The sequence below is a fragment of the Trachemys scripta genome, chromosome 5 (genome assembly GCF_013100865.1).
Source record: "Trachemys scripta elegans isolate TJP31775 chromosome 5, CAS_Tse_1.0, whole genome shotgun sequence".
NCBI classification, from domain to species: domain Eukaryota; kingdom Metazoa; phylum Chordata; order Testudines; family Emydidae; genus Trachemys; species Trachemys scripta.
In genome coordinates, this window is record NC_048302.1 from 8,341,326 (window position 1) to 8,366,272 (window position 24,947).

Genomic DNA, 24,947 nt, shown 5'->3' on the forward strand with positions numbered 1-24,947 from the left:
CTGCCCCCCAGACCCTACCCCCTACCTGTACCCTGACTGCCCAAAACCTTATCCACACCCCCACCAGAAAGCCCCCCCCAAACTCCCAACCGCCCCCCCACCCGCTCCCTGTCTCTTGACTGCCCCCTTCAGAACCTCCCTGCCCCTTCTCCGACCCCCTGGCCCCTTACCCTGCCGCTCAGACCAGCGTGCCGGGGAGGAGGAGCGGGGGGAGGAGCTCCAGACTGCCGGTGCGAACGGCCGGCTGGTGATCTGCGAACGCAGGGAGGGAGAGAGGGAGGGAGTGCTCTCAGCTGCAGGGGAGAGGAGGGGGAAGTGGAGGAGGGGCTCGCTCTGGCTGTCGGAGCCCCATGTAAATGGCACTGTCCGGCCAGCTGCCCTGTTAGCCGCGCGCGCTCTGCATGGGGGGGGGGGGAGTCCGGACATTTACAAATTCCCCCCGGACGCTATTTTTAACTCTAAAAGCCGGACATGTCCGGGGGAAGCCGGACGAATGGTAACCCTAGGTGAGAGGCCCAGGCCCAGGCCCTGCCTCCCACCTCCCCAGGGGTCATGTAGAAATGATGTTGTCAGAAGGGGGTAAGGCAGGGCCCAGCGGACAGGGAGAACAAAGCCGGCCTCGAGCCCCTCCACCCGGGCGTAGGGCAGAGAGCTCAGACTGGCGCTGGGCTCTCTCCTCATGATTTTACCTCAGCTGTTGGAGCTTGAGCGGACGGCCCCTCATTGTGTCCGCTGGGGGCAGGGCGCCCCGCTCTGGGCTCACTCACGCTCTCCATAAGGCCATGGCGGTGGCTGGCTGGCTGCCCTGAGAGACCCCCGGTGACTCCTCTCAGCTCAGACCGCACCCTCCCTCCCACACACCCAGCCCAGCCGCGCCTGGACAGGCCTGGCTCTGCACTGAGCCCTCTTGGCCACCGGGGACAGCCAGGGTGCCAGCACCCAGGGCAGCAAGATGGCCTCTGTTCCCTGCCGGTGGAGCCATGGAGAGGGCACAGCCGGATGCTGCAGGACCTTGCCAGCTGCCAGGTAAGAAGGACACGATGAGGGGCAGATTGCTCAGGGACCTGGCTGGGGGGAGGGAATAGGACTTAAGAGGGAACAAGGTGGAGGGACGGCAGCTCCAAGAAGGAACATGGGGGTTCCCCTTGAGCCCTTCTACCTCCATTCTGCCCTTCCATGAAGCCCGTGTCCCCGGGGGAGATTGGCAGGTCAGTCCCTGTCTGGGTCACTCTGTCCCATCTGGATAAGCTCTGTGCACTCAAACCACCTGCACCGTGTCCCTGAAACATGCCATAGCCAGGGCTGGGATAACCATACAGACCTTAGTATCCTAGTACTGCATTAGTAGCTGATGGCTGCGAACATGGTCCCTAGCATGCAGGAAGGTTGGGCCCAAGCTTTGTCTGCTTTGAACAGGGTCCGATGGTAAAGAGTTTGGGACCTGCTGGTCCAGCATTTGCTGACTTTCACAGTGTGTTGCAAGGAACTATTATTTCCCATGCTATTTCCGAGAAGATGGGTGAATGGGAGAGAAGGGCTAAGGGGAAAGGCTCTGGATTTTATGGATTGGGAAGAATCATGATGGTTGAACTGAGTCAGTTTGAACTTTTGCATGTAATTGATGGCATTGTACATGACTTGGGAGCACTGGAAAAGTGCATTTGATAGAGATGAACACCCAGTATTACTGTATTGTATTTTGGTTACCAACTTTTTGTTAAAGACAAAAATAAATGGCTGATAGTACATTTTCTTATGCAAGAATTGAAAGGGAGCATAACTAATGCAAAAGGTAAGGGACTACAGTAGAGCTATGAGGAAAAGGGAATAAACAACATGCCATAATCACAGCATCTTCCTCACTTCCTTTCTTAAAGCATTGTGTAGTGTTCTTGTGAGCAATTAAACAGCTGCCGTGTTCTACCACAAAGGTGGCTGCATTTCAGTGAAGGATGAAGTGACCCCTACATGCTGTTATGCATAACTGTGCCCCTAACCAGTCACACATTTAGTACCTTCCGACAATCACAAACTGCATTGCTTTTACAAAACACCTACAGCAACTTTGTTTAGCGCCTTTCATCCCAAGGTTTCCCAAAGTGCTTTACAAGATTATATATGCAATGTCTTGTTAAACTGTCCAACACCACTCGGTCCTCCATCAAAGGGATGAACAAAGCCGTGGAAAGCAGAACTGTTCTGGAGATACCAATATCTCCCTATTAAAGGGCCCCATCTCCCCCCTACCTTCCCCAGGGCCATATGTGTTGTCTCATGCCAGACTTACAACTAAGGCCTTGTCTACACTAGATGGGATGCCTATTTAGCTATATTGGAAAAAACACTTTTAGGGGAGATACAGTTTATACTGTGTGGCAAAGTACCTTCTCCTCAGCAGGCTCAGTCCTTTTTAGCCTTATAGACACAGGCTTGGGCAAGTCAAATCCTTATAGGTAACACAGGGTCTGGCTATTCCTTTCCTCAGTCAGTCCCTTGTGCTTGTTTTCCTTCCCTTGTAGGGAGGGAGTGCAGCCTTCCTTCCTGGAAGAGTTCAGTGTCTTGCTACACCCTGCCTGCCTGCCTGCCTGCCTGCCTGCCTGCCTGCCTCTCTCTCTCTCTCTCTCTCTCTCACTCCTTCTTCTTCTTCTTGTACGCAGCCGGGGAAGGTTTAAAAAGGTCTCACACCGTTGGAGCCAGCTGAACCTAATTAGTTCCCTGGTAACTACTTTTCCAGCTGAACCTTATTTCCCCATGGTTCTCTCTCCTCAGTGGATAGGGAGAGGCCTTTTAACCCCCTGGGACTAATTACTTCCCCTCCCCCTTATAGCTGTTTGTCCTGGGTTTACCACAACTGGCAAAAGAATTCTTACTGCTTAACAAAATAAGCTATACCAGCAAAAGGATGTTTTTGTTAGTATAACTACATTTACATGAGGGTTTTTGCTGGCGCAGCTACTATATCAGGTAGGGGGCAATTTTTCCACACTACCTACCAATATAGATAAGCCAACAAAACTTTCAAGTTAGTCAATTCCTTAGAAACAGAGATGTGGCTTACCTTATTGAAGATTTTGTTTGCGGAGGGCCAGCACAGCAAAAACATAATTTCCAGCTCCCTGTGAGCAGAACAGCAAAAGACAGAAGAACAGTAGGGCTTTTGCCTTCCAGTTTATTCATCCCATGTACCCTAAACCTGGAAAATGATTGATTGATAGCTTCCCAAGGTCAGAAGGGACATCTAGTTTGATCTCCTGTATAATATAGGCGATAGAATGTCCCCAAAATAATTCCTAGAGCATATATTTTAGAAAAACATCCAATCTTGATTTAAAAATTGTCAGCGAGGGAGACTTTACTATGGTAAATTGTTTCAATGATTGATTATACTCACCATTAAAAATGCGCACCTTATTAAGATGAACCCTGACTCTGGCTGAACTCCCTGAACCTAAACACAAACTGAGCAACTGGTGCTGATTATATGCATAGGCTAGGTCTATACTAGGAAATGTTTACAAAAGATTGCTATCATTGCAATGTTCGGAGCCCTAGTGTAGGTAGCTTTCTGGCTCTAGCAGCCATTTTCAGCATCACCTTATTTAAGCGAGCCTAGTTGACAGTGCTGACACACTTCCTCACATGGCTAACGCAGCAATATTAGCAATAGTGGAAACTCTTCTAGACAAGGCCATTCAGAAAAGAAAAATCTTAAAGTCACTGTGGACTCCTGTTTCTGTTAAGTGAGCATTTTTTGGAGTGGGAAGACATGACCAAATTAGTTCCATCATCAAACAACTCTACTGCCTCCCTATGCATTGCAAAATCCAGTTCTAAACTGACCACTTTAATGGATGCCAATCTCACAGATTTTGTCTATCCCCTCTCCTTTCACTTTTCACATCTCTTGTTTTAATTTGGCCTTCTCTCCTTCCCTCCGTGCAACTGGGTGCTGCCTATAAAGGAGGCTTCTCCTTCACCGTTATTGCCATTTGAAACAGCCTGACCTTAGCTCTCTGCTTCTCCAATTATCCATCTCATTTCAAACAGCTGGTGGAAACATAACTTTTCTCTCTGCTATTATTGTATTGTTTAACTCAGCAAGGCAATCTGGGATACAATTTGAATGAAAGAGATACAAAACTAAGTTGTATGGTATACCAGTTATTCCTCAAAAATGCCATGCAAGAATCCTTGCGACAATTAGGTGCTTTGGAAGCACCATAGAGGGACCCCAACATTTCTCATACGTGATGTAGCACTATACTATAATAATGAAGTGGTACTTTGTGAAATAAGTTTTAGGTATCTCAGCTCTGACTTGATATAACGCAGTAAAGGCTTCAGAGAATGATGCAAAATTCATGGATTCGTTGAGCCGCTCAGGAGACATCAGAGGACTGAGACACAATGACAATAGGCTCACACATCGGAAACCCAAAGATGCTAGTGACTTTTCAAGCACTGTTACCATACACCAAGAGAAATACATAGACTCCCTGAACTGGTACAAACCCCAGCACAGAATATGTTTTAAATAACCTAGGGAGAAGGACATGAAACAGAAGTGTAAACACACCTCCTGGGGATCCGTGGCTGACTAAAGCTTGCCTGAGTTTTAGTCACACGGACTTGCCTGGATGGAGGGGCTTTTCCTTCTAAGATCCCCAGGGCTGCTCTTGCTGACAAGTCCTAGGACTTTATTGTCTGGGCAGGGCATTTCCAGGTCAGGATCCAAATTTCCCCCTTTCTGGGGTGTGGCAGCGTTTATCACACAGTGCAAGGTATATTTGTTCTGGCAGGCCTTTCAGGAATCATCATACTGGTAAATCTGCTGGTTAGTATTTAGGGACAGCTGACTTGGACCGCGACTCCTGAGGGCAGAGTTGGGCTATAATTGCCGCCATGCTCCCTGGATGCTAGCGCAATGGGTGTTATTTAAAATAAATCTTGGGGAGCAGAGGGAGCTGGCAGCATTTCCAGCCTGGGGCCTAGGGGAGCTGCCAGCTGAGTGTGGGCTGGGACACCAGTGCGAAAGTGAGGCTGGGTACACAGGGAGAGCTGGGACCCTGCCCTGCCTCCCACTGGGGCAAACAGGGGCAGCCCGGTCTCTGTGCAGGGAAGCCCCACAGGGCACAGCTCCCTCCCTCTTCGGGTGGCCAGCTGTCCCTCTCACCTTTCTTCTCCCCCATAGCATCAGCTGCCTCTGCCCCTCTCAGCCCCACGCAGTGGGGCTGGGCAGCCGGTGGGGGGCGCTGGCTGGCTGCCTTCTCCGCCCCGCTCACTAAACCCCCTCCGCCCTTCCCGCCCCGTGGGAAACTCAGGGGCCCCGTGACGTCCCGAGGGGCTTTTCTGACGTCACGTGGGCAAATACCCACAACGCAATACAGCCGGGCGCCTTTAGGGGAGCGTGCTGCAGCGCTCGCCCTGCCCAGCACTGGCGAGGAGCGTCCTGCTTGGGGTGCAGGCTGCCGGCACGCCCCGCTGCGCTCCGGAGTCAGCGATCCGGTCTGGGCGCAACGTGGATCGAGCCGGCTAACCCGTGTGCATGGTCCCACTGCGTCCACATGATCATACGGCTGCTCAATCTACATTGCTCACGGATTGTATCACTCACTGCAGCCAGGGTCGAGCTGGCGTTGTAATCGATGTGGAGCCAGGAATACACTCTATGTCCAGTGTAATCCAGGTACTATGTTGATTCATCAGCGTGTTTTCAGAGCAGCACAAGTCAAACATGACCAGTAGCTAAGTGTGAAAATGTGCAGTTGAAGAGAACCATTTTTTTAAGTAATACTTCATCAGAAAGACAGTTTATTTTCCACTCATATGAACCCTGCTGGTATTTTTGCTCACTGCCCTGCTCATTAACAAAACCAGGGGGCAGCCTTTCCTCATGTTAAGCATCACTTATTTGCAGAAGAGATCCCATTGGGCACCCACGCACGAGTCCACACTTGCAAGTGTTCCCCTTGGGGAAGAGGGTTGAAGAAGGAGGCACAAGCTGCTTGTTGCATTGGTGAGTGGAAGGTGCACAGATACTAGGGTGACAGGATGGCTACAAGAACCTGACTAGACTAAGCTACACAGGTGACCAAGCACTTTTCAGTTTAATTCAGATTTGTAGGATTTGACTTTGTGTCAGCATAAACTAGATGAAGGAGAAGTAATTTTATACAGGACTTCTCATATTTAGTCAGAATGTGGACCACTTCTTGAGAGAACTGGTCGCCCACTTCCCTGGCACTATCCCCTCTATGAGCCCCCATTCTCTAGAGAAATTACAATACTTGATGAATTAATCTACAATTAATACTCTTCAAAATCAAGAAAGCATCCTTTCCCAAACCACATTCCACTATTTCATTTTTCTCTTCATTGAATCTCTCCAGCACCTCCCTCCCCACCAAGCTACCCCTCCCCTCCTGTTTGCCCCACTCCCTTGTTAAAGAGTCTTATTGAGCAATTGCCTGGCTTCAGCCTCACTGGTGGCTTTGGTCATCTTGGTGACGTGTTGCTCTTCTCCCAGTAATGACTATAGGCTCCTCTTCCCTTAGAGTTTTAGAAGCTTCTTGTGAAGGCTGTGAGGTTTGCCCTTCCATTGTCCCAGCTGTTTTTACAGGGCGAGCCAGATGTAGAGAAGGACCTACCAAGTGCTCTATCTATAGACTAGAGTTTGCAAACTGTTGCATTACAGCATTGGCTGAATAAACAGTGGTCAACAAGTCAGCTAGAGATGCCCAAATGGTGGTATCTTCATGTTTCTGAATCATTCAGGTCTAGATCTTCAAAAGTAGTTAGGTACTTAATTCCCTTTCATTTCAAGGGACTGGGAGCTAGGTACCTATATAGCTTTGAGGATGTGGGCCTGAGTCCTTTGCCTCAGTTGAGCCTGGCCAGTACTCAAAGTGTAACATAAAAGAAGGGTGCGTGTGTGTGTCTCTAGCCATAGAGCAAGGAGCCTTCCCTACTACTCAGACCCTATAGGGAATCCCAGACTCTTGGAACAATCCCTCTGCTCTGGAGTGTGTGACCCTGCACCATGGTCTACATGGCCCAAGACTCCAGGTTCCAGTGCCTGACTATCACTGGGGCAGAGACACTTCTCAGCATACTATTTCTAGTTGAAGAAAGGAGGTGGGGGCAGAGCTATTCTCAACAGAAACAGAGACCCGTCACCCGTCTATTAGAACTACAGCACTAAGATGCCAGGCTCCTTCAGATCTCTGTTCGGAACTGCAGTGTGGTCCCAGCCATTTTCCTCTCGTAATCTTCATTGAATGTCTCATTCTGGGCCACAGTGAAGTGATTCTTCCAGTCCCCAGCAATCCCTGAAACAAAAAAATATATATATAAATAAAAAAAGACAGTGAATGAAACTGCAGAGCCCTTGGTGAAGCAAAAGAACTCCCAATGGTGGAAAATGCAATAGAAAAGAGTATCAAGAAAACATTAATGGTCTAAATTCTACTCTGTTACATTCTTCTCTAGCTCAGGGGTTCTCAAACTGGGGGTCAGGACCCTTAGGGGGTCACAAGGTTATTACATGGGGGGCATGAGCTGCCAGCCTCCACCCCAAACCCCACTTCACCTTCATCATTTATAATAGTGTTAGATATTTAAAAGGTGTTTTTAATTTATAATGGGGGGAGGGGTGGTGTCACACTCAGAGGCTTGCTATGTGAAAGGGGTCACCAACACAAAAGTTTGAGAACCACTGCATCAAGCACCAATAGATTTGTGAGGGTTTAACTGAGGCCAGAATTTGAACCTCAATCTATTAAATTAACTACATTTTTGTTTGTGGTGCATGAAAAATGTATTCATTAAACTGAGTGTTTATTAGATAAAAACTCCTAACAGATTAACACTTTGAGCATCTTTTCCATATACTGAGCACAAAAGGCATCAAGAAAAATGCTGGTGTCCAGGACAGTGGATTGATAAAAATAGCAGACTTTGAAAAAAATGTGTTTCTGTAGCAATTAGCTTTTAACTGGAATTTAGTCACTGGAAAATTGGTGAACTGAAATATTATACTGATCAATTTTCTAATTGTTTGTGGAAGTGCTGGGTGGATGCCAGAGAAAGCAAACCAGCTAACCAGATCCTGCATTCCATATTGATTGTTTTAAACAGTTTTAGTGTGGAAATTATTGCCACTCACCTATATTATTATTAGTAAACATGTTTATTACAGTAGTGTCCAGGGAACAGCAAAACTGCATCCCCATTGTGCTAGGCACTGTACACACAGAAATAAACAGGCTTAGTCCCAAATGGCTCACACTGTATCATTCGGTCTTGTGGCAGAGCTCTGGCTTTGCCTCAGGGGGTCCTGCGCGTCTAGGTAGTCAGGGCTGGCCTCAGAGGTTTGCTGTGACCCTCAATTTAGCCTCTCTCCCCTCCTAGAGGCAAAGGTTACAGCTTACTGATCCACCTTCATCATCGGTCAGTCAACAGGTTTGGTGTAAGAGCCCTCTTTAGTCCCTGTCTTCCTACTCAGGGAGCATTTTTGTAGAGGTGTGGAGAGAGTTGGGGGGGGACCCAGGCCCACCCTTTTCTGCAGGTTCCAGCCCAGGGACCCTAATGGCACCAGCAACAGGTAGTTTTCCTACACTACCACTGCTATAGGCCTTCCCTGGGCTACTTCCCCAAATGGCCCCTCCTAGCACCCCCCTTGGTACCTGACCACACTTGTTCTCCAGGGTCTTTTACTGCATACTTTCTTTCTCCCAGTCTTCCCACAACACACCTTCTTGCTCCTACCAGCTAGCCTCACTGAGGGGGCTTCCTTTTAAACTAATCCACGCTGGTTCTAAATGGGCTTCAGGTGATCTGATTAGCCTGTTTCCCTTGATTGCTTTGAATCCGTTCTTAATTGGTTCCAGGTGTCTTATGGAGTCTGCCTGACTTAACTGCTTCTAGCACCTTCCTGACTGCTCTCGGGTTGACCCTGCCCTGGTCACTCAGGGAACAGAATACTATTCATCCAGTGTCCAATATGTTTTCCTTCTACCAGACTCCTGCACCCAACCATTCTGGGTCTGTCACAGTCTGCACTCCACCCTTTGAGAAAAATAAAAATAGAACCAGTTGTCTCCTATGGCCAACATGCTTCTTTGCTTTTCTTTTTCCAGTGAATGTGAGGTGTGACAAAGATATGGAAATGTGGGGATTTAGGGTCAGATTTTGAAAGCGCGTAGCTCCCATTTAGGCACCGAAAAAATGTGGCCAGATTTTCAGAAGGGTTTAACACGCCGCAACTCCCGTTGTTCTCAGTGGGAGCCGCTGGAGGCACGGCACTTCTGAAAAATCCAGTCACTTCGTTTTGATGTTTAGCCGGAGCTGAACTCTTGAAAATCTGGCTCTATTGCCCCCATTTAGTCAAAGATCAAGTTCTAAACTGGTAGCAGCAGCAGCAGAGTGCAGGCTTCCGCAATGCCACTCCGCTCTGTTCTTCGGGGACTGCTTCTAGGGGTGAGAGTGTAGTTCAGTCTCCATGCCCACTCAGTCCTTGGCCTCTTTCAGGAGACTGGGATTGCTAATTAGTGTCTTATGTCAAGGCATCTGTGAGATATAAACACTTATCCACTAGAAACGGTACCACCAACCGGTTTTACACAAGCCACTGAAAAGCCATCAGATATAAACATGACCACCTTTCTGGGTAGCTTACAAAGGAAAACTGGATGAAAAAGTATCTTCCTGTTACAACTGAGGAGAAGAAAAAAAGAGTTGCTAGTGCCTGTGCGAATCCTTACCTTTACGCATGAAAGGGGAGATGCTTTGATCCATAACATCATTTGGGACCATCGTATAATTTGTGGCGGGATTCTCTTTCATCATTTCAAATGAAGTGTGATAGACAATCCTGTCCAGAACCTCTTCCTTCAGATCCTTCCCCAGGAAATGCATCACCTTGCGAATTTCACGCTTCGGATCCTACAGAAAAAACAAGTGGCACTTCAGGTGGTGGGACCCAATGGCTCAACTAGTCAGGTGACCACCATGTAAAACAGTGAAAGTCTAGAACTCGTATGAGGTGCCAGCAACCTTAGTTGTTCCACTGGATCAAAACTAATATCCAGCAATCCATCAATACATTTCATCAACCTTGCACCCAATTCTTACACCCTTTCCCAAAACAGAAAGGAGATAAATAACCAAAAAAAAAAACCCAAAAAAACCCTTCTTTGTCTCCCTCTCTAGCATTAGCACACTGCACAGGCAAGCTTAATTCTGGCTCTGCTTAACTTTTGAGTACTTGACTTTGCAACCCAAATAATGTTATTTTAAACATTTTTTTTTTGGGAGGGGGGTGCAAGATGTGTAGAGAGAGAGAGAGAAAGAGAGAGACCAAGACTGGGCTATAACTCACCAGTCCCATCACTTTATTTAGAAAGTGATGCAGACAGCCACTCCAGAGGGGCCCTAATTCCAGCCACATCTTCCCCAGCCAGGCACAGAATTCTTAGGGCCAGATCCGCAGCTGCTGCAGCCCTAATGACTACACTAGTGGGACTATGCTGATTTGAGGAGCTGGCCCTTACTCTCAAACTTCACTTCCTGTTCTTCAGCAATACGTGGATGCTAAACTTCAGAATAACCCAGCTCCAAATACTAGCCCTCTATTACTGTTAATTGGGAAGGTAGTGATTAATTCCATTTCATGTAGTTCAAAGCTATAGTTGGGATGTTTATCCAAATCTCTCTGGTATGGAAATCATCCAAGATCAGGCTCTCATGAGATTTCTGGTAGTGCTGGATTGGAAATACCCAATTCCTCTCCCAGCTAAAACCAGGAATTTCAGAGTGAAATTAAAGGGAACAGGAGCAACTGTTCTTTTTCAAATCCCCATCTAAGGCTCAAAGCAACAGAGGGTCCTGTGGCACCTTTAAGACTAACAGATGTATCTGAAGATACATCTGAAGAAGTGAGGTTCTTACCCACGAAAGCTTATGCTCCCAATACTTCTGTTAGTCTTAAAGGTGCCACAGGACCCTCTGTTGCTTTTTACAGATTCAGACTAACACGGCTACCCCTCTGATACTTGCCATCTAAGGTTCAGTTTGGGTCTGAGCAAGAAGTTAAGTCACTTCTAGACTAGCTCCCCCATCTTTAGTTATATGCTTCCCTAACTCCCCCCCCACCACCACCACCTTCCGGCCTCTTAATAAATGTGCTACATCAGTATTTTGAAATGAGAGGGTTAAAAGTCTCTTTAAAGAAAAGAGCTCTCTTTTGGGGCTTGCTCTTCAAGAGAGGCACTCCCACAAGCCTGAACTCCAACATAGGCAAGAGGCTTTGGGAAAGCAAAATGGCCCAGTGGTTAGGGCACTAGCTTGGGACTCAGGACACCTGAATTCAGTTCCTTGTGCCACACACTTCCTGTGTGACCCTGGGCAAGTCACTTAACCTCTTTATGCCTCAGTTCTGTAAAAATGGGGAATAGCAGCACTGACCTCCCTCACAGGGGTGTTATGAGAATAAATCCATTTGATATCATGAGGCTCATGATAAATCTAGACACAGTTCTAGATAAGGGAGAATAAGTGGGGAAGGAGGGTGGCTCACAGCTCAGGGGTCGTATTAGCACCAGCCAACGCATTTAAAGAGTCACAGTCTGGCCCTTTTACTCATGGTGGACCACACTACCCTAGAGAGACAAATTCTCTTCAGGACAGCCAGACGGCTCTTTAGATGGACATTGCACAGTAGGGTAAGGCATTGAACAGGTGTCAGATTTGTTGCTGCCATCCTGATGTGTGTGGAGTGGCCCCTCAAGTGGGTACCTGTTGCCCTCTCACCTCTTTCATGTCCTCATAGAGCAGGTATAAAATGGGATGGTCCTTTCTCTTCTCCCACCAGCCTTTCACATGGTCATACCAGGAACCGTACGCAACTAAACTTAGAGAAAAAGGTACACAAATACTCTTAGTAACACGAGCGTGTCAGGTCACTGGGGGTCATGTTCTCTTTTGGCTTAACGCCCACTGAAGTGCATTGTGTGTGCAATTACTATGACATCTTGTGTAAATTGGGTAACTGGGCACAAGCCATCAGTTGCGGCTATTTGCCTACACTAGGTCAAATTCTTTGTCCCTTTGGTTCCACTGTCAGGTTAGAATCCTCATCTATTATTTTATGTGACTGGAGCAGAAACTAGATATTAACTAACTCTTCTATAAATACAACTTAGGGCCAGATCCCAGCTGGTATTGGCATACTTTCAATGAAGTCAACGGCCAGATCCCCAGCTGCTGTAAGTCAGCGTAGCTTCATTAAAGTAAATGGGCCAGATCCTTAGCTAGTGTAAATTAGCCATTGCTCCCTTGAAGTCAATGTATCTACGCTGATTTACAGCTGCTGAGGAGCTGGCCCTACGTTATAATTATACAAGGTCTGGGCCCGTGGACGCACTGTTACGCAGATTCCCCAACCACTGCTCCCTCTGAAGGGGAGCACAGATGCAGTGGAGGCTACTCAAACTCTCTGGTCTAGTCAGAAAATTCCCTCCCTCCGTTCTCACTGTATTTCCTAGTATACGGAGAGTACATTGAAAGGACAGCATCCAATTTTTCCACCAAGAGGCAGAACCTGGCCTGGAGAAATTCACCTGCAGTTGCAAGTCTCTTTTCCTTTATGCTTCAAGCAGCCTCAATTTAAAAACCTCAGGATCGTGACTTGCTAACAGATGTCAGTCTCACCTCGGCCTGCCATGTATTTCTCAACGTACTGCTCCCACGTGCCGGGCTCTGGATGCAGCTGGTTCATCAGGTCAAAATGGTAGAAGGAGACAGCTACATCTTTGGCATTTCGGGCAACATAGATCATCTGTGGCAGGAAGAAGAGAAGAATCCATGTTGCCTCGGTGACCTTGAGTTCTGAGTGGCTCTAGACTTGGATTTTCAGAGGTGTCTAAGGGAGTTGGGTGCCTAATTTCCTTAGGCTCCTTTCAAAATCCCAGCCCTACTGCAGGGGATCCAAACTGTGGCTCAAGGGCCAAATTCAAGCTGCAGGGATTGAAAGCGCCCCTGGACACTGTGGTCTGAGAGTAGAGCACCATGGACTGGGCATGGGAATGGAAGCTACAGGAGCTCTAATCCTGGCTCTGACACTAGCTTTTCCACTGACTCTGTGCTCGTGGGTCGATCTCTCTGTTTCTCAGCTTCCCCATCTGTAAAAATGGGGAAAACAAACACACATTTCTGCCAGTGTAACCTATTGCACAGGCCCCGCAGGGATGGAAACTGGCGGTACTAGTACTCCACTAGGGGAACAACAGGCAGTCAGCACAACTGCCAAAGGGAGGGGTGTTTGCCAAGGAGGGATTGTGACCAGGATGCCTAGGGGATTGGGGATTTCCTATAGAGCCTGAGTTGCAGGTTAAACCAGCCTACCTCTGAAGGATGGAAACAATCCAATCCCAAAGTGCCCTGCCCTCAGAGCACACCGTCCTACTCCCCTGGGTGTGGCAGTCAGTGGGTCTGCTCCCATGTGTATTCAGACATAGCCATTCATACAGTGGCAAAAATACATCATGCCCTGCAGGGCCAACATGGCTACAGAGGAGTGAGCTGGATTGTCTTCGGGCTCTCATACCATCAGGCGGAACGGTTAGTTGAGTTGTAATTGCAAGACCACATTTACCCATCAGTTATGCGTGGGTAACCCCACTGAAGACAATGGGGATTGCCCAGGAAGCAGTATTTTAAGACAATGGGTGTTGCAGAGATGTTGGCAGAATTTGCTTTCCAGGATCTTTGTTACTGATGATGATGTATGAGCCAGAAAGAACCCAGCCTGGCTGTCAGATCCCAGGGTGAGCCTGCAAAGCTGACGGCTGGAAAAACATCTTACTCAACACCGAGTGAATGTTATCTAAAGGCACTGGAATCCCATGAGGCCAATTTTAATGGGAAGTGGACGTCCTGATCCCTTAGGGATCTTGGAAAAATCTCAGCCTAACTGTGAATACAAACTTGCATCCCAATGTTGTAAAGGTAAAGCTGCAAAAATGCTGCTGTAGGTAGATATCACCATGGAAACTCACAATTAAACCTCTTCCCACTGGAGAAAAGAATCAGTGGGTAAAAATGAGAGAGAGGAACCTGGCGGAGGGTGGGACTAGCAGGAGTATTCTGTGCGCTCAAGACACACGGTACTTCCCCTATCAGCCTATTATCCAGAAGGTCTGAGGCCCCAGTTACTGGTTACCTTGCAGCCATTTTCCCAGAAGGACATTGGAAGGAGCTGGACTGGGAGGTGGGTTTTCACTAAACGAGGAGATGACGTCTTGGCCAGTTTCTCTGTACCTGGTAAGCAGAGGTTCAAAGGGATCATTGATGCCGATAGAGAAGTCATTAAAGGTAACATTTCCAAAAGCACCCAAGTCTGACAAAGTCAGGAACTGAACCCAGATCTTCTGAATCTCAGGCCAGTGCTCTATCCATAATCCTTTCTTTCCTCTCCTGAGCTGCAAGCCAACCACACTGAATCATTGACCTTTTTAATCTGTAGTCACCCAACACTAGTGCTACATTTACCTGGTGGCATCTTTCCAGGGGCAGCAAATTCCAACATGGGCACTTTGTTGAAAACTGCATCCCGCTTGCATTTGTCAGGATCTCCGTCGTTCAGAATCATGTCCACAATTTCACTTATCCATGTAGTGCCTGGAAAGAAGACGAGAGAACAAAAATCCAGTCAAGAACCAAGTTTATCCCACAAGGAACAGTCAAGCAGGAACCCCATTCATTGTTCTTCCAGCCAAGACAACAGCACTTACGGTATTCAGCCTATTCATTTAGGATCTTCAATATTCTAGCTCAGCGGTTCTCCACTGTGGGTCGGGACCCTAAAGTGGGTCACATCCCCATTTTAATGGAGTTGCCAGGACTGGCTTAGACTTGCTGGGACCCCCACCATCTGATCCTCTGCCTGGGGCTGAAGCCCTTGGGCTTTGGGCCCCTCCCCCACCTGAGGCAGTGGGGCTTTGGCCCCCTGACCCGGGGCGGCAGGGCTCAGGTGGACTCAGGCTTCAATCCTCCCTCCTGGGGTCACGTAGCAATTTTTGTTGCCAGAAGGGGGGGCTGCAGTGGAATGACGTTTGAGAACCCCTGTTCTAGCTACATCTCTTCTACTCGCCCGAGGCTAAGTAGCAATGTGATATCATTAATCTGTAGCCAAACATAATAGTTTGCCAGCATTGTCAAATACAGTTACTGATGGCAAGCGGCCCACTTCACAGCTCTTTTTGTGGAAGCTCTGCAACCACACCCATTTTCAGGGATGGTGGGAAGCCTCTCCTAGGCCAACACAATTGCGAGTTGATTTTCCATTGTTATGTTTTTGATGAGCATCATCCTGTACTCAGCAGCTGCCTACATGACACAGGAGAAGACATGGTTGCAGCCCCAAGGAGAGTTTACCATTTATATAATGCATCACACTGGCCTATCCCAGCTAATGTGGGACAAGAGAGATGATGATGCCCCTTCTTCCATCCCAACACCTTAGTTTCCCCTCTTCTAACCCCTGCCCGCTTCCCTATGAGCCAGTGCAACAGAGCTGCTTGTGCTATAACCCTCCAAGCTATGCCATAGAGTCACAGCAAGGCTTGACTGGTTCCTCGCTGGAATGGCAGGTGATCTCTGTTTGGAAAGATTAATCAATTGAACTCTGAGCCCTTCTGGCTCACAACCATTTAAACCAGTGCTTCTCAAAGCCGGTCTGCCGCTTGTTCAGGGAAAGCCCCCGGTGGTCCAGGCTGGTTTGTTTACCTGCCGCATCCGCAGGTTCGGCCGATCGCGGCTCCCACTGGCCACGGTTCACTGCTCCAGGCCAATGGGGGCTGCGGGAAGCGGCGCGGGCCGAGGGTTGTGCTGGCCACCCTTCCCGCAGCCCCCATTGGCCTGGAGCGGCGAACCGTGGCCAGTGGGAGCCGCGATCGGCTGAACCTGCGGACGCGGCAGGTAAACAAACCGGCCTGGATCGCCAGGGGCTTTCCCTGAACAAGCAGCAGACCGGCTTTGAGAAGCCCTGATTTAAACCATCCACACCATAATGGAGAAAATTCAGACCTCAGAATATTCTTCTGAGCCTGTTGCTTTGTTTATGGTTAAAGTAAAATATATGAACCACTCAAAATCAACCTATCAATTCAAGGGCCAGATTCTGCTGGCTTGCTCACATTTAATATTATTTCACTCTGGGAGCTATCCCCAGCATTAAAGTGCTAATCAGCATGAGTGAAGGTGACAGAAACTGCTGCAAAAACAAGTACAAATAAAATAATAAATAATAATAATAATAATAATAAAAATACATTATTGGTCAGCTGGCAAATGAACTGCGCTAGATTGCTCAGAATTCACCTGTCCCTGGAACCAAAGACCTTTTACTTGTCAAATGATTCATGTGTGCCTCAATTTCCCTCTTCTTTTATAGTACTTGGGCTCTAAGGCACTGCACTGCAGTGATCACAGTTTGTGCATCGGTTTCCCTCCTTAATCAGAACAACTCAAAGTATCCCGGGACCTGACCTTAGTGACTCCACAAAGTCTCCAGCCCCTTGCAACCCAGATAGTGTTCTACTGGAAACATATATTAATAAATCGACCTAACGCAGCTTATGTCAACCTAACTTTGTAGTGTAGACCAGGCCTGTGTCTCCAGCCTAGCCAGGCACATCACCAAACACTAGGACAGCCCAAGAAAATACACCTCTACCCTGATATAACGCGACCCGATATAACACGAATTTGGATATAACGCGGTATAGCAGTGCTCGCACTCTGGTGGATCAAAGCAAGTTCGATATAACCCGGTTTCACCTATAACGCGGTAAGATTTTTTTTTGGCTCCTGAGGACAGCGTTATATCAAGGTAGAGGTGTACTATGTTAAGTTTGTCCCTTTACATTGTGGGGGAGGGGAAATGCCCATCCATCTCCCTGTGACTGCATGGTGCCGGGGTATTCCCGTTTCAGATGCTGGAGGCCATAGAAAGATAATTTCAGGAAGGAACAAATCCCAGTCCAGATGGGTTTGGCATTAAATTTGATGGGATCATTTCCAATGAGCGAAATGTAGGCTGGGAACTGTGAAACACTGGAAAGGCTCCTTGGCATTCTTGCTCATTATTGTTAGCAACAACTGTGAATAAGTGGAGCTCCTTCGCTTTCACAAGGGGAACATGATGGGGCTTGAAGGGACTCCCCTACATTTTCAGGACTATAGGGCAGGACTCATTATGGCTCCTAATCCTGAAAGCCAGGAAAACTCACCAGATTTGGGGTACGTGGCTATCACGAGGTCATCTGGCCTGCTCTGGAAGTTGTCAATCCTTTCCCAGTGGTATGAAAATGCACAGACCATTGGAATGTCATGGACCATCCTCCAGTCCTGTCGACGGTAATCTTCTGGTGAAGTCATGCTGGGGGGGAAGAGTTCAACAGAGTACAACTGGCAGGGGAGAAGATGGGAGAGCAGCTGGACAGGAAGATCAGTTATATTCCCAGTGCGCTCAGACACTCAGCTGAGTGTGGTGGGATATTTCTTTTTTTGCAGCAGCAGGCCAGTCCCTTTCCAACTGTTTAATAGTGCGTGCCCTTGGCTATGTTTCCATTAAAAACGGAGGCAGCGACGGAATTTCTGATGAGCGCACACTGTACCACATTAGATAACAGACAGCAGCATGCTTCAAAAGAGTTTGTTGCTCAGCTTTCTAACCTACTGACTCCTTTGTCACAACAAAGGTGTACGGGGGGTGGAGGTGGGGGGTCTGCAGATGTCTGATGTGCATGCAAGCTCTCTCAGATCTCACCCAGCAAAAGCAAACAGTCTTTTTTATTACCTGAAAGAACAAAGGGCCTTGATCCTCAAGGTCAAGATAATTGCTTTAAAGGCTGGAGAGAAGCAAAGGAACAAACATTTGTAGTAGGCCAGACGCATGCATTGTTCTCCTGCTGTACATGATGGGTGGGGGACTCAGGAGACCTGCAGTCTGATCTCAGCTGTACCTTGTCCTTGGATAAATCACACAATCTCTCTGTGCCTCAGTTCCCTCTCTGCAAAGTGGAGATGATGATAGTCCCTTTCTTACATGCTTGCTCTATTTAGACTTGTAGAGAGGTTGGCCAGGGCTCACCTCTCTCTGGGGCGGCGGGGACCCACACCGCCTCACTAATTTTGGGAAGAGGTCTAGCAGGGAATTAGTCTGGCCACAGGAGTCTTCCTCCATGGCCCTTGTGAGGGGAGAAACAACACAGTTAGGCATCAGCCCAGGCCCTAGGTCTGGGCATGACATTGGTGAGTCAGGTGTTCAGGCCCTCAGGCAGGGGCTGAGCAACAACAGTTTATCAACAGTGAGCCCAGGCCCTGGGTGTCAAGGCCTGGGAGAGGGGGAGACGACCACCCACGAGTTGGGTGGCAGGGGGGACGCACGCCCTCCCACTCCACTGCATCCCAGCCCAGGGCCCTAGCAGCAGCAGAAGACTCGCTGCTGAGTCAGTGGGGATCCCGGCCGCAACACGCTACATGGGCTCTGGCAGCGCTGCAGCCAGACTAGGGGCAGCTGCTCCCGGGCTACTTCCAGACTCCCCCTCTTGAAGTACCTGGGTCAGGGTGGTGTCTTCATGGGGTATGGGTTCCTTGGGATTGCTGGCGCAGGGCAGGCTTGGCAACTCCTCCAGGTAGCTGGCGCAGGGCAGGCTTGGCAACTCCTCCAGGTAGCTGGCCTGGAGCAGGCCTGGCCAGCCCTTGGGTCCACCGCAGGTCACTGGGGCTTCCCAACCAGGAGGTAGGCCAGAAGCATCTGGTCTCCCCGGCGGCTGCTCTTCCAGTGAGCTCTGCAGTCAGGCCTTTATACTTCCTGTGCCACTCCTGACCCTCTGGGAGGTGGGCTCAGAGCTCCCTGGCTCCTCCCACTCTGGTGTCCAGAGGGGCTTATCTGTCTCCTGGGTGGCGGGGTCCCACACCGCCTCACTACAAGATTCTTTGGGGCAGAGGCTGACTTTCTACGTGTTTGTACAGCTCCTAACGCAATGGAGCCCTGAATTTAATCAAGTCTCTAACTGCTACCATAATAAAAATAATACTAATCACTTCTTGTAACAGCCCTTTCTCAGGCGAGACTACTGGATTAATTCAGGCTGCTTCCTAGTGCTTTCATCAAGCAAAAAATGTGGAGAGTCCAATGCTCCAGACTTATTACTTACACACGCTGGGCACATTTTAAAGCCCAGGCCCAGTGACACAATACCTTCAGCCACCAGGGATGTAGTGTTACACCCTAGGAATGCAGGGCCTGGAGTGAGTTATTGCTCCAGACTCAAGGGTACGCCTGCACAGCAGTTAAACACCCGCGGCTGGCCTGTGTCACCTGAGTCAAGCTTGCAGGCTTGGGCTGTAAAACTGCAGTGTAGCTGTTTGGGCCTGGGCTGGAGCCCTCCCCATCATGGGCTACCAGAGCATGGGCTCCAGACCGAGTCTAAATGATTACACTGCAGTTTTACAGCCTTGCGGTTGGAGTCCCATGAGCCCAAGTCAGCTGTCATGGGCCAGCTGTGCGTCTTTAACTGCTGTGTAGCAATATCCCAAGGAAAGAAGAAGGACTCCAGGAAAGCATGGGACCTGGGTGCAGGCACTTTCAGGGCCCAAGTTAGGTCAACACCAAGCACTTTTGAAAATGTCACGACATGCATTTTGTGAAATCTGGAGTTCAAAACTATTAAGTCCTAAAAAGAGATAACTTATCTGCAGCAAGTCAAGTAACCACGTTCTGTGACCCCATAACTAGTTAATAATAAAACTTTCAGCCCAGCAGGGCTGTAAGCACCATGACCAGAAGGAACAAACAGTACTCTCATTCACTGATCAAACTATAAACTTTAAGCAGTAAGGAAATCTCATTAGTTCAAGTTAGTGACAATGGCAGACTTTGATACTACTTGTGTGTATGTCTGTGTATGGGGAATCATGTGTTCTTCAGCCTGAAATCAGCAGGCTTTGAAGCACTCCCAAATGACAGACAGCGTCAACTCTAATTACCCTTCATGAACCCTCTTCATTCCTGCCAACACACAAGGCAGGAGAGGAAAGTTTAGTTTTGTCTCTTCAGACCTCATTTTCCTCTGAAAAGAGCAAATGAAGAATATTTTAGTTGCTGCTCAGAACTAGTCACATTTTAGAAGCTGCTGAGCAAAGGAATTTTAGAGAAAGGCAAATAAAGATGCTGTAAACTAGCAAATAATTTACCATTGTGAGTCTTAAATTCATATGTAAATCACCAGACAATTCATAATCCTGCCCCCTCTCCTTTTACAAAACCTAAGCTTGGAGTCTGCAACACTGACCATTTCTGCAGTCCCAGACTAAACTGAGTCAAGTGTTGAAGCCCCAATAAGATTATAGACCCATTTTATAACTGTGCATCCAGTCATACTCTTCCCCAATGCACACAGCTCCTCTTCCCCGGTCTTAAAATGCCCAGGTTTCTTACTGGATGTGTATCCCACGAGTCCTAGACAGGCTGCTCTGCCTGGCTGTTCGCGCAGACAACAGAACAGACAGACAAACTCCTAACAGTAACAGGCCAAAGAGTTGAAGTCTGAGTTTACCTTTCTCCTCTGGCGGTGCTGCTCCTGTAGGAAGAAAGAAAGGCTGCATGTAAATTTGCATGATCTTTACAAGGAGATTGTGAAAGTATTGGGGCGGGCTCAAATCCCTCAGGAAGGCAGCCAAGGGAAGCACAACCTCCAAGTTCTATGAACAGTGTCTCTGAGAGGGAGGGGCTTGGGAGTAAGAGACAAGCTCGGCGGAAGGCCAGGGAGGAATACGTTCAACTTGCTGAGAGGCCCCGAAATGAGGCCAATTGGAAAAGGCAGGAGGCCAGGGTCACCATGTACCCTAGGCTATTCCAAGAGCAGGGACTGGGAGGAATGCAAGTGTTTCTTCTGGGTCAAGGTCGTATTCAGCAGCAGGCGATGCATGCAACTGCCTGGGTCGCCAGGCTTGAGGGGCGCTGGGCTCACGGTGCTGGGAAAATAGAACGTTTGAAGTGAAATGTTGTGGATTCATTTTTAACTAACCTCCTAGAATGTTCTGGACCTTTGTAGAATTTCATGGAATCTTCCAGACTTTCTCAGAACCACATTTTCCTTGAACCTCCTAGAGTGTTATCAGCCATGCCCCAGCCATGGGTATATAAGGGGTGGGGCGTCGCCAGTCAGTCAGCGAGATATGAGACCGAAGTGAAGTGAAGTGTGAGCCCAGCTGCAATATTGTGAAAGTGTGTTTGTGTTTTAAGAGTTGAAGAGTGTAAGTAGCGACTAATAAAGGGCATATTTAATGAGACACCAAAAATATCTATCGAACCCCTATCTATGCAACAATATAAAAGAAATGCTGTTACTTCTCTTGCCATGCATAATATGTAATGTTTGATGACTTTTTATGACTTTTGCTGTCCCTAATGCTGTCTCTTTTCCCCCCTAGAAAATAAAAGATGTCCCCAAAAAAGCCTTCAGGAGCTCAGTATTGGGCTCAGTGTTGTAGCAAGGTGCAAATGTGATGGGAACATAGGCGCCGACTCCATGGTGCTCCAGGGCTGGAGCACCCATTGGGAAAAATTATCGGGTGCTCTGCACCCACCTGCAGCCAAGCTCCCACCTCCTCGCCTCCTTCTCTCCCCCCCCCCCGAGCACGCCGTGTTCCCCCACACCACCTAACAGCTGTTTGGCAGTGCTTATGACTTTCCGGGAGGGAGAGGGAGGAGCCGGGATGCGGTGCGCTCAGGGGAGGAGGTGGAGAAGAGGCAGGGCGGGGACTTGGGGGAAGGGGGTGGAATGGGGACGGGAAGGGGGCAGGGTTGGGGTGGGAAAAGGCAGAGTGGGGCCGGGACTTTGGGGAAGGGGTGGAATTGGGGTGGGGCGAGGGTGGTGCAAGGGTGGGAAGAGGCGGGGCCAGGGGCTGGCGGGGAGGTCGAGCACCCACCAGGCAGAGGGGAAGTCGGCACCTATGGATGGGAAAATATCTGAAACAGAACAACATAGACCAGGCTTTAGGCAGTAGTGATCATCCCATGGGCAAAGACTATCAGTGCGAGGGCAAAGGCGAGAAAAGCGCCCTTTTGAACTGAAGGACTAGGGTTAATATTCTAAGTCTGTCCCCTATTGTAACACTATTTAATACTGGTCCACCCAATGTTGGTGCACAGTTCAATTATTTGATGTTAGTACATTTCAGTTATTCTTGAAATTAAAAAGTTTCTATAAGCTTAGAGGAAACCATTTTTTTTTAAATTGCTTATATATGGCATGAATAAATACTGATGTACAGATCCTAGCATGCAAATTTGTCATCCTATATGACAGGGATAAATCATGCATGCAAATCGTGCATCAAAGTAATGAAATCGGCTACAAAAGCAATAAAAAATAAGGTATTCAAAAGTTTAACAAATGGAGTGGGGGACGCTGAAGACACCTGGAGCGCCATATGGTCTAGGGCCGGCCCTGTTCTGGGCCACACCCATGGCTGTGTTGCAGGTCATGTTACAAAACCATGGGGCAGTCACATCACCCAGGCTACCTGCCTCCAGACCCATAGGCGGCAGGTTTGTATAATTTTTGGTGGTGCCCAAAATGGTGGTTCCCCCCGCCCCCGCTCCCGCCCTGTAAGCCGATATATATATTTTATTAAATAGTGTAAACATGGACTGGAAGCCGTAAGCATTTAAGTGCAATGTTTCTCTTTATTGCACAATATCACTATCAGAAAAATCCATTGCTGATTATTAGTGGTCCTACAAATCAAGAATTTGTTGCTGGGATAAAATGAAGCTACAACGCGTCGGCGCCACAAGATTACAAGGGTCAATTAAAAGTGGAAAATCAGAAGCAGCATTTGCCTGCTTCAATATACAGGATTATATTTTGTTGCAGCTGTTGTGACGAAGTGGGAATGTTCTTAATGTTTTCTCTGAATACTGTGTGGGTGCCTCTGTTTCCCCTGCAAGGTGCCAACTGAAGGTGTTGGGGACAAAGAGATCAGGTGGCCTCCTTGTCCGGAAGAGACACAAAGGCCAGAGGAGGGAGTGTCAGTTTGGAGCTGGCTCGGGAAATGGGGAGAGGCCCAGAACTTGGGTCTGGGCTCCCCACCCCCCAAGATGGACCTGACTGAGGGGTCCTGTTTCTGTACCTACAAGCTCTGTTTTAGACCGTGTTCCTGTCGTCTAATAAACCTTCTGTTTTCCCGGCTGGCTGAGAGTCATGTCTGACTGCAGAGTTGGGGTGCAGGGACCTCTGGCTGCCCCAGGACTCTGCCTGGGCGGACTCGCTGCGGGAAGCGCACGGTGTGGAAGGGCATGCTGAATGCTCCGAGGTCAGACCCAGGAAGGTGTAAGCTTCTTGCCCTGGAGACAGTATGCTCAGAGAGAGGAGGCTCCCCCAGAGTCCTGACTGGCTTTGAAGGAGTGATTCCAGAGCATTCCAGCATCCCCTTCCACACCATGCGCTTCCCGGAAGTCCGCACAGGCACTAACACTCCTTCCTCTGGCCTTTGTCTCTTTTCCAGGCATTAGGAGGCCACCTGATCTCTTTGTTCTCCAGCACCTTCAGTTGGCACCTTGCAGGAGAGCGGCCCAGGCCATTAGTTGTCCGGAGACAGGGTTTCGGCCATTCTCTGTGCAGACACCATCACACTGGCCCTCTAGGGCTCTACAACAATCACACCCCCTTATCCCACCATCTAGATCCTTAAGAAATTCATAGGGGAAACTGAGGCACCCACACAGTATTCAGAGAAAACATTAAGAACATTCCCACTTCGTAACACCTGTATACGACTAGTTATATACTTTAAAGGGTGTAAAATAATCAAGTATTGTGCTAAACACAATGATATCCAAACTGACCAAGCACCTTTACCCCTCCTTCCTTCACAAGCTGCACTGAGTACAGTTTCACAGCCTGGGGCGCAGCACTGGGGGGGTAAGTATGGGGTGGGGGGCAATAACCCAAAGTCGCGCCTTTGCCTCCTGGTCCTGCCGCTCCCTCAGCCCCCTCTGCTGAAGGGAGACCACGAGGAAAAAACATTCCCCCCCCCTTTCCTTCCTTCTCCACCGGCACCAGCTGGGCTTCAGAGCCCCCTTCCCTGCCGCGCGGCTGCCTCGCTCTGCATGGAGCTGCCGGGGACCGTGGGCTGCTGCTCCTCAGCCCCCCGCTGCGCTGCCACCCCTTCCCCTCCCGGCAGAGCCCACCCCAGCTTGGGAGCCTCCTCCTTCTCATCCCCAGGGAGCTGGGCAACCAGCCTACACTGCCTGCAGCCCCGGAGCTAGCGAGCAGGGCTGGGGATGCAGGGGGGCAGTGCCCGGCTCCAGACTCCGAGTCCGGAGCCCAGTGCTGGCTGCCTGGAAACTGCAAAGGCGCCGCTTTTGGAAAATGTGCACAGAGGGGAGCAGCCGCTGCCCCCGCAGCTACACTACTGGGCGGGGGGGGGATGCTCCCCTCTGTGCACATTTTCCAAAAGCGGCGCCTTTGCAGTTTCCAGGCAGCCAGCACTGGGCTCCGGACTCGGAGTCTGGAGCCGGGCACTGCCCCCCTGCATCCCCAGCCCTGCTCGCTAGCTCCGGGGCTGCAGGCAGTGTAGGCTGGTTGCCCAGCTCCCTGGGGATGAGAAGGAGGAGGCTCCCAAGCAGGGGTGGGCTCTGCCGGGAGGGGAAGGGGTGGCAGCGCAGCGGGGGGCTGAGGAGCAGCAGCCCACGGTCCCCGGCAGCTCCATGCAGAGCGAGGCAGCCGCGCGGCAGGGAAGGGGGCTCTGAAGCCCAGCTGGTGCCGGTGGAGAAGGAAGGAAAGGGGGGGGGAATGTTTTTTCCTCGTGGTCTCCCTTCAGCAGAGGGGGCTGAGGGAGCGGCAGGACCAGGAGGCAAAGGCGCGACTTTGGGT

At 49.2% G+C, this 24,947-nt stretch overlaps 1 protein-coding gene across 4 annotated transcripts in view; it reads right to left on the reverse strand.

The window, feature by feature from the left end:
* Positions 1–5,794: 5,794 nt before the first annotated feature.
* SULT1B1 (sulfotransferase family 1B member 1) overlaps positions 5,795–24,947 on the reverse strand; it is a 26,197-nt gene continuing 7,044 nt past the window's right edge. The window contains exons 1-8 of one of the 4 annotated variants that reach the window (XM_034770795.1): positions 20,622–20,781; positions 17,289–17,437; positions 14,548–14,676; positions 14,219–14,316; positions 12,709–12,835; positions 11,809–11,903; positions 9,762–9,942; positions 6,081–7,328 (exon numbers count right to left, since the gene is read on the reverse strand). In XM_034770795.1, coding sequence (XP_034626686.1) covers positions 7,216–7,328; positions 9,762–9,942; positions 11,809–11,903; positions 12,709–12,835; positions 14,219–14,316; positions 14,548–14,676; positions 17,289–17,436 — 891 coding nt within the window. In that variant the 5' untranslated portion in view covers position 17,437; positions 20,622–20,781 and the 3' untranslated portion in view covers positions 6,081–7,215. Of the gene's footprint in view, positions 7,329–9,761; positions 9,943–11,808; positions 11,904–12,708; positions 12,836–14,218; positions 14,317–14,547; positions 14,677–17,288; positions 17,438–17,857; positions 18,101–20,052; positions 20,076–20,621; positions 20,782–24,947 lie in introns of those variants that run through there. The other 3 variants (XM_034770794.1, XM_034770793.1, XM_034770796.1) reach the window with 3 other exon arrangements.